Source organism: Nothobranchius furzeri, chromosome 10 (genome assembly GCF_043380555.1).
Source record: "Nothobranchius furzeri strain GRZ-AD chromosome 10, NfurGRZ-RIMD1, whole genome shotgun sequence".
In the NCBI taxonomy this organism is placed as follows: domain Eukaryota; kingdom Metazoa; phylum Chordata; class Actinopteri; order Cyprinodontiformes; family Nothobranchiidae; genus Nothobranchius; species Nothobranchius furzeri.
This window is the reverse complement of record NC_091750.1, coordinates 44,414,714-44,424,102: the sequence shown is the minus strand read 5'-3', so window position 1 is coordinate 44,424,102 and position 9,389 is coordinate 44,414,714. Positions and strand designations below refer to the sequence as shown.

The 9,389-nt window shown below is 45.1% G+C and overlaps 1 protein-coding gene across 4 annotated transcripts; it reads left to right on the top strand.

Annotated features, from left to right (window-relative positions):
• The first annotated feature begins 1,635 nt into the window (after positions 1–1,635).
• On the top strand, positions 1,636–7,798 carry LOC107386348 (cytotoxic and regulatory T cell molecule). 4 transcript variants are annotated; one of them, XM_015960676.3, is made up of 10 exons: positions 1,638–1,991; positions 4,018–4,158; positions 4,257–4,412; positions 4,512–4,631; positions 4,703–4,858; positions 5,211–5,441; positions 6,734–6,802; positions 6,895–7,041; positions 7,150–7,236; positions 7,388–7,798. In XM_015960676.3, the coding sequence occupies exons 1-10, from the start codon at positions 1,901–1,903 to the stop codon at positions 7,531–7,533; spliced, it is 1,344 nt and encodes a 447-aa protein (XP_015816162.1). In that variant the 5' UTR covers positions 1,638–1,900; the 3' UTR covers positions 7,534–7,798. The 4 variants fall into 4 exon arrangements, with proteins under 4 accessions (XP_054586475.1, XP_054586474.1, XP_015816162.1 ...); XM_054730501.2 differs by having other exon boundaries at positions 4,018–4,167; XM_054730500.2 differs by having other exon boundaries at positions 1,636–1,991; positions 6,895–7,236.
• The last annotated feature ends 1,591 nt before the right edge of the window (positions 7,799–9,389 follow it).

Genomic DNA, 9,389 nt, shown 5'->3' with positions numbered 1-9,389 from the left:
CATCGTAGGTTCAAGAAAATGTTGGGAACCATCCTCAATGTTCTGGTCCATCAGCTCCATCCATGAACCTCCCATTCCTCCACACCCCAAAGGTTCTGGACTGGGCTGAGACCTGGTGACTGGAGGCCCCTTGGGGTCCAGTGAACTCACGGTCATGTTCTAGAAACCAGAGGTGATCTGAGCTTTGTGACATGGTGCATTGTCCTGCTGGAAGCAGCAAACCAACATGCATGGGGGGATCCTGTTTTCACCAGCGAGAGCAGCCATCTAAGGCCTGCCTGATTGCCCGTTGACTGCTGGAGATAGGCACCAGCCCCCGCGCGACCCTGCGTGGACAAGGCGGGTTCAGAAAATGCATGGATGGATGGAAATCATTCTTGAATTTAGCAACTGAATCGAGCTGGAGTTGTTCCTTCTGTGGAGGCAGACAGATGGGACCTTGGGAAAGAAAGTTATTGTTTATCTTTCAGACTTGCAGAGTCTGTGAATCCCAGCTGGTGTGGAGGCTCATTTAAAGGGAACACATGCAATGCTGTGTCTCCTTTCTGACCAGGTGTTGAATAGATGTTGAAAGGTCAGACTGTTCCTAAACTGACCATTGCTGAACGTTACAGTGGTCACAAAGTGAGCCAGGAACATTTCCCCCTAGCATCACCAGCAGAAGTCCAATCCAGACGGATTCTCCAGTCTTCTGGTCCAGTTCTGGTGATCCTGTGTGAATTGTAGCTTCAGTTTCCTGTTCAGAGCTGACATCAGTTGTGGACCACACCGTGTGGTCTTCAGCTGCTGGAGTCCTTCTGGAGCAGCTGATGTGAATCTGCAGACGTCGGCAGGAACCAGTGCTGATCTGATCTGCTTTTGTCTTCCTGTCATCCAGATCAGTGATTCCCAGCCAAGGGGGTCACTAGAGATCTCTCAGGGTCCCCACAATTGCATCTGTGCTTAGATTGTATTAGGATAAACAACATTTATAAAATCCCAATAACAAATAATAATACAATTTGAACTCTATCAGAGGTGAAACTGTGTAAAGCTAGTGATCACATAATGTGTCTACAGGTAGGAGTTTGGCCTAGGGAGTCCTGGCTTGTCTTGGACACAGGCGGGGGGGGGGGGGGGGGGGGGTGTTGGGAACCACTGATTTAGAGCCAGTCTGACCTTTCTCTTTAAACCCTACAGATGGTTGAGGGTTCAAATCCCAGCAGATCAACAGATTCTGATTTACTCAGACCAGCCTGGTACCAACAACCTAAGTCCCTCCTGTCGTCTCTATTCTGATTCTCACATTGAACTACAGCCGACCATCTTCACCGCGCCTAGAGAAGTGCTGTCTTCTGATTGGCTGATTAGATGGAACAACAAATAGTGAACAGTTGTACCTGATAAAGGGACTGTGCGTGTGTGTGCGTGCGTGCGTGCGTGCGTGTGTGTTCTCCAGACAGCTCTGGTCCAGGTTCCTGTATGATCTGCAGCTTTATATCGGTTCCAGACACAAACACAGGAGAACTCCCATCCCTCTCTTCCAGTTTCCCTCAAAGACAAAACTACAGGGATGACTTTCAGAATAAAAGCCCAGACTCTTAACTAGGCTGGATTGGATTAGCTAAAGCAGAGGAATAGTTTAACACACCTCGATGTAATCCTTCTGTCTTGTGACATGTTAGAGTAGTTCTGATCTGAGAGCAGTTCAGACACACGTAATTGTTTCAGATGCTACAAAATCAGCTGTGTTTCATTGGTGTGTAAAAACCTATTTGTAGTCTAGTCTCAGACAGAATCTTGAACTGTTAACCTGCAGTTTCACTGCTGAAATCACATGCGTTGAACTAAAAAGTCTGGGGAAACCACAGCTGTGCAACGTCATGGCAGGTCCCTGAGTGGAGCTCATAAGCAGCGAGTGATGAGGAAGCTCACTGGAGTGTCAGTGCGACTGTCAGAAGAGCAAATGGAGAAGAAGCTGCTGCTTGGTGTCTTTTCACTGATGGTACAAGGTCAGTCCTTCACGCATACATTTGGACCGTCTGCTTCACTTTATCTTCACGTTGTACTTTGAGTTATTATCTGTTACATAGATGTTCATTCAGAATCCCAGGGTCCAAACATCTGTTCATTCAGGGACAGTCTTGAATCATACCTTTAACACAGATCAGGCATGTCCAAAGTGTGGCCGGGAGGCATTTGTGGCCCCCAGATGCGTTTTTGTCATATCTCCAATCCTGGTCTCTGAGCTCCTATCAAGCATTATTTAGCTGTTTCTCTGCAGCAACACACCTGGTTTTAATCAGCAGGTGATTGACACATAACTCTTTTATCATTGAAAATGTATCATTATCATTAAAAAAATCACATTTTTGTGGCCCGTGAAGACTTTAACGTGATGATTTTGGCCCTTGTGTGGAAACCTTTGGACACTCCTGACATAGATGGTGTCAGTCATTGATCGCGTTCTACAGGTCAATTCAAGTTAACCTCATTTTATAAATGTTTATTATTTATGTTTGTTAAAAAGGCCTGCATGTGTAACGCAGACAGCTCTAGAACTAAATGTTCAGAAGGTAGTGTGTGACCGCATTTCTCTTTTGGAAAGCGTCTTGGCAGTAGATCTGCTGCTAAAAATAAACATTTTCCTTTAAATGGAACTATATCAGTGAGCATACACATCTGTGTGGATGCACATCTGTGATTGGTGCTTGTTGGGTATGAGGAAAAGAAACAAGACATTCATTCACTCACTCACTCACTCCTTCATTCGTTTTCAAACAGGCCCATCAGCAGCATATTCTAACCCTGCTGTTAAATGTTCTAATATTCATGTTTTAAATGTTTCGTAGCTAAAGTTGCTTGGCTAAAATTAAAATGAGCAAAAAATTAAATAAAATCCAACATTAGATTATTTTAGTATTTCAAGCCTCCTTTGCTGACCCCATTTGAAGATTTTAAACTCAAAACAAGAATATGTGGATCATAATTAATTTTATGTATTATTTGTGATCCAACAGCAACATTTACCTTATTTTAAGTCCTGATGTTTTTCTAGATAAGTTGTTGTCCTACCAGACTAAAAATAAGATACAATTGGGCCATTCCCATCTGTACCGGGTCGGCCCGGGCCGGGTAGCCCCAGTCGGCCCCAGCCTGGCCCGGTTGATTCCACACATCCTTGCCTTAAGCCCATGTGGGCTGATTCTACTCACCAATCAGAGGCTTGCTCTAATGGAAGGGGTGAATTTGCTGTCAGCAGTGGGTGTGTTGGCCCTGGTCAGCCTGAAGCAGACCCCCTCGAGAAGAGGGCTGAGAATGAGCCTTGGTTGGCCCGGAAAAATACCAGGCCACCCAGATATGTAAACAACCTACGCTACCCGGCCCGGGCCGACCCGGTACAGATGGGAATGGCCCAAATGTCTAAAAATAAGACTCATTCAGGTATAAATGATTTTTATTTCTGCCCTAAATAATAATAATATAAGAAGTTTAAAAATAAATCTTCATGATGACCTTCAAAGCTGCCGGGCCTTTGCGGGGGCATCAGCTTGTTTTCCAAGCACGCCTCCCCACAGGACGGAAAAGCACCAAAAGCCCCCGTCAGCAGCCTACAGAAACCGGGTTTCACTCTCTCACCCACTTTACTTTCTTTTTCTACATCAGAAGAATGACCACATCACTTCCTGTTACAGAGGTGCTGCTTGTAGCTGCAGCACTAATGTTTGTTAATGTCACACTACCTCCACACAAACACGCACGCGCGCACACACACACACACACACTCACACACTCACACACACACACACACATACAGACAGCGTGGGGTCAACATGAGTCAACTCCGTACTTTCTGCGAGGGATGGAAATATGATTCTGCTTCTTTTAACTTAATTTCAAATTAAGAATTTTTTTCCATAAGAAGTTAAGTGTGTCATGAGTTCACTGTAAATAAACTACACTAACTGCAGTAAACATGCATTTAAATTATTGGTCTGAAGCTTCTGATAACTCAGAGTTCCCTTTTATTTGTTGTAGTTTCACTTGCGGCGGTGCAGCATGTGACCGTGATGCAGGGTGACCCTGTGAGCTTAACCTGCTTTCTAAACAATCTGCACCACGCTCACGTAGAGTGGAAGAACCCAGAAGGACATATTTTGTTCTACAATGCACGTGAAGGTGAACATGGTACATCCCTTACTTCTTTTACACCAACAGAAGAATTCACCAAGCAGATTAGAGAACGAAGAGTGAAAAACATTTTTGTTTGTTTTCAGCAAAAAGGGACATTCGAATCAGGATTACCACCTTATCACAGTCAGAATTCTCCATAAGGATTACCAGTGTCACCTTTAAGGATGGAGGCAACTACACCTGCACACAGTATGATGACAACGGAGCATTCGAGCAGATTGTGGAGGTGACGGTGTTAGGTAAGTCAACACAGTCAGCAGAACTTTATTTTTTCATGGTCCAGACATGTGTTTGATGAAAACGTATTAATATCTGCACTGATGTTGGATTATTTAAAGGTCAGCCCAGGATATCAACAGTAAAACATGGAAAAGTAAATGTTGTGAAATGCAGAGTTGAAGGGAACCACCACCCACCTCAGATCTCATGGATACTCAGTAATGGACCCGAGTTCAGTGGTAAGGTTCATTAATAATGGATGGATGGATGGATGGATGGATAGTTTATTGACAGCTGTCCTTCTCCACAGTTCATTCCACCATTTACCGAGATGGTCACACTTTTGTCTCTGAGGGGTCGTTGGGCGTCCATCATGTGAGGAACAGAGTCATGGTCAAATGTCTCGTCCATCACCCAGCCCTGTACTCACCACCTCTACTGGCGTTTATAAAACTCGGACAGAGACGTGAGTAGATTTCCTTGAAACTCCAGTTTTGCCCCTTGTGCCAAATATTCAGCAGAGAAAGTCAAACTGGGACAAACCCAGACTAGTTCTTCAGTGAAGGCTGTTTACAGCATGGCGAGTGTGTGCTTGTGTTGTCATATAACAGGAGCCTCATGGGAAGGTTTGGTTTTTATTTCGTCTAATGGATTAAACTGCCCAGAGCGGCCAGCTCTGAAACCAACAGCCTTGTGTTGTTTCCTCTTTCTGTGTCGTAAACAGTTTGGCTTCCTACCGTTAACAGATGTGTGAATGCCACCATGCTCTGGCGTCACTGTGAAGGCTCGTTTCTAATGGTTAATCCTGTCTGTCTCAGAGAAAAGGCCCGGCCCTCCCACCCTCATCAGAGTGCCCACCGCTCACCCTGGGGGACAGAGGACAGCAGCAGGGGACTTCACAACAACAATAATGAATGTCTTCTCATCAGAGGAGTCAACCTTGTCCTCCAGTCTATCCTTTTCCTCCAGCGACCCCAAGTATGAGACGGTGACCCCTAGTCTCCATCTGGAGCCTGTTACGTCCAGCGGCTCTCGTCGCAGCACCAGAGGTGAGAAAATAGCTCCTCATTAAACTCTAAATGCGTTCTGTATCAGAGACAGCAAACCGGTCATTTATATGAGACATCAGGGATTATTCTCAGGTCTTCACACCGTAAAGTAGCTCAGAAACCAGTTCCCATTAAGGATGAAGCACTTCGTTCTCAAAAACATCTTAGTTTACAACAGGAACATTTTAATTAGCATTAAAACTTTGAGAGGAGAATCCACAAGTGTTTCCCTTGAGGGACAGAATCGTTCGTCTCTGAATCTGAAGGAGAAGCTGAAGCGTCTGAACGCTGCAGATGAAGGTGTAGGGGGTGTGACCTGAGAAGTGGGCCTGTGAGGTGGGAGCTGATGCAGACCTCCGCTGCAGCAGCGGCAGTGATGTGTTTCCGCTGGTGGAGAGTTTAGATGTGAAACTCTGTCATGGTGTGTTTTCAGGGTGTGAGAACGGAACAGCAGCGTTCACTCTGCGTGGAATTCCTTCCTGGTCTCCGACCGTGGCTTCTTGTTTGAAAGATAATAAATCAAATGAATTTCCACTGATGGAACAGATTTTTGATCCTGTCATCTATGTTCAGCTAATATGTAAACAGATAATTTTGCATTTTTCTGCTGCTAATTTTCTACGAATGTTTTACAAAATTCAGATTTGTCAGAGTCAACTTTTAAAAAAATGCTGAATCTTTATAGATTAAAGATACGAGATTATATCACATAGGCCTGTTGGATGGCTGACATCTCCACGTGAAAAGCACACGGGCTGCATTCCACTTCCGACAGTTTATAAACCCAGATTTCAGCAAAAAAAAAAAATCTCATTTAAGATCTTTTTTATATTTGTTTGGGCTTCTCCTCAAATATGGAAGTCGGAAGTTGCTGATGTAAGCAAAGGCTATGACATTTGTGAGGTCATCTGAGGTCAGATTTGGGTCTGTGCTGCCATCTAGTGGTCATGTGGACGTGGTCAGTGGATTTCCCTTCATTGCCTGAGACCTGACTTTTATTTGGTGTGTCCGATCTTCTACGGACGAAAATAACAGTTCAAAACAAAACTGTTGGCAGGTTTCCTAAAACAAATCACTAAAATCAACAATAAAAAAGTCTCTGAATAATAAAAACAAGTCAAAGAGAATAGAACATTAAAGTGCAGGAAGGACCTCTGGAGGTTAGACAAAGTCCTGCAAACGCTCAGTTATTAGCTGAGAACGAGAATACCTGCAATTAAAAGTTCTTACTGTTTGCACCTGACTGTGACCCAGATGAACCCAACCACCTCTTCTTCTCCACCCTGGTGTAGATCTGATGCCTGTCTCAGAGACAACAGTGGACACCCTCTTTAACAAGACGGTGGAGACAAACCACACAGGTAACCTCTAACCCTGGCCACACCTACCATCATGACGGCATCTAAAGGATTTTTCGAACATGAGTAAAATGATGTTTTCTGTCCTTCTCCAGAGAGCTCTGACTCAAACATGCAAGTCGGTGCTGAAAGGACGTCCTCCTTATTGGTCCTCCTGGTGACAACCCTGATCTTTGGCCTCCTGGTGGTGGTCGTCTTTTTTGCGATCAAGCTGAGGAGGGCCCACATGGCCTGGAAGAGAGGTGAGCCGAACCGCCCAGGGTCTAACCTCCACAGTTTGTCAGTGTTTACACACACATGCGTGCTTTCCATTCACGTAGAAAAACATCTTACAGAGTTCATTGTTACAGAGAATGATGATTCTGATCCATCAGAGGAGAGCAGCAAATCCAAATCGGTCCCGGAGGATAAGAACTCCCAGGGGCAGCGGCGAAGAGGTATACAGTTTCATCCTCATTCATCTCCTCACGTCCAACTCAGCGTGTTCCCTTTGACATGTTCAGTTACGGGGGGGGGGGGGGGGGGGGGGGGGGTTGTCACTTGCAGCAGCTAGTTAGCGATTGTGAAAACCTCTCTGTCTCTGTGCAGGACTCTTTAACACGGCCTTCACGCAGTACGTTGTAGAGGAACCCCCCATAATGACTTCAGTCGTAAACACAAACGCAGCGACACCAAAGGATCCGGCTCCGCAGCAAACAGCGTCCAGAAGCCACATAAAGGAGACGTCTCTCTGAGGGGGGAAGGAAAAGCCTTCATGGACCCACATGATGCATCAGTCACAGATCTCTGATGGTAATGGACCGTTAAGGGTCAGAGTTTACATGGAGAACGTGGTTCCTGGATCTCCTGTGGAGATAAAGTGAGACTGAGGACACCAATAAGCTGAACTCATGATGAAGATCACTTGAGTTGCAACAGCATAAACACTGTATAGATGTACATATGTTAAGACCTTTGTACCAATAAATGCCACTGTTTTTTAATTGGGTGAAACTTTGATTTTTATCTGTAATTATTGTCTATTATAGAATTATAATAGATATAGAATACCAACAATGCTTTCTAAACACCCGACAGCCAAAAACCTCTTTATTCACTTTGGTGCTAATGATATCAGGGAGTCAGAAATCCTTAAGCGTGATTTTACTGCTCTGCTGACGTCACTCAGCTCCCCGGAAATAAGAGTGCTTATCAGTGGCGCCCTTCCACCTATCGGAGAGGAGCTGAACTTTTCTCACGGATCTACACTTTCAACAAATGGCTGTCATCCACTTGTGAGGAGGAGAGCATCGCCTCTTTTGACCAGTTCAGCTTCTTCTGGGATCGCAAGCACTTTTTCCAGCCTAATGGAATTTGTTTGAATAAATCTGGAGTTAAACATTTCACCTCAAAGCTAGCTTACATGCTCCGTGTTTCTACTTCCCCCAACAAGGAAAGGCATGAGAAATGCATTTGTGACACACTAATGTGTAGTCCCATTAGAAATGGTGATGATTTAATTGACACTGCGGGTGTCTTTCTTTTGGTTGCAATTACACCGCCAGGCCACAGGATGGCGCCTCGAATAGTAAGACAGAGCAGCAGGGTTAGAGGTCCCCTTCTCCAAATCGGCAGAAGCGAGGCAAAGATGAACAGCACCTGTTGTCAATTGTCTCATCTTTTTCCTGTTTTCAGGAACATTTAATCTTGTCTACAGGCCCAAATTCTGGGTCTGTTACAGATTCAACAGCCAGCACCATCTTCCTACTCTCACGAACCACCACCACCAGCAGCAAAGCTACAGCTGCTGATGACACACTAAATATTTGATACAATTCAGACCGCCTTTAAAACTCCCAAACCCAGTGCCATTGCAAAGCATTTCTGGGACCAAGACACAAATTAACCTCCCCTCTCACTGGGCTCCCCCAGAAGCCTCTGTGTAATTTGTACCCGGCCAGCCATCCAGGTTTTTATGGCGTCTAAAGCAGGTGTGTAACAGCTGCAGCTTATCTCATGGGGCTTAAAAGAGACGTACAGTTGGATGTCATCTGCATAAATATGTTAGGAGATTCCTTTAAAAGAGCTCTGGATGTGCTGGAGAGGGAGCTTAAAGGAGGAAAAGAAGAAGTCCCAGCACAGAACCTGTTCCTGTTCACAGCGTTCAGAGAAGGACATCAGTGTTAAAAGGTAGAACAACTTCATCTCATCCTCCGCTCAAACCACAGCAAAGTATACACACAAACACAATCAGCAATGTAACCTGGACTCGCAATGTCTTTTAGCTTTTCTGCAGGTATAACTGGAGCATATGGAGCCCCCACCAACAGTTTGGGAAACTGGACGGCTTCATTGCTGAAAGAAGTTTTTGAAAGACTTCGAGCAAGTATAGTCATGGTTAAATCTCCTGTTCAGCAGGTCATCGTTAGCATAAACTTCAGACTATTTAGATTTAGGCTTTTCTTTAACCCTCCCACTGTCTTCATGAGGTGCCCACTCCTCACCCCTGCCCAAGGCCGGAGTATAATACGGGCAAACTGGGCACAGGCCCAGGGGCCCACAGCCACAAGGGGGCCCAGGCAAGCAGCAGTCTTTTTTTGTGTGCAGCAGT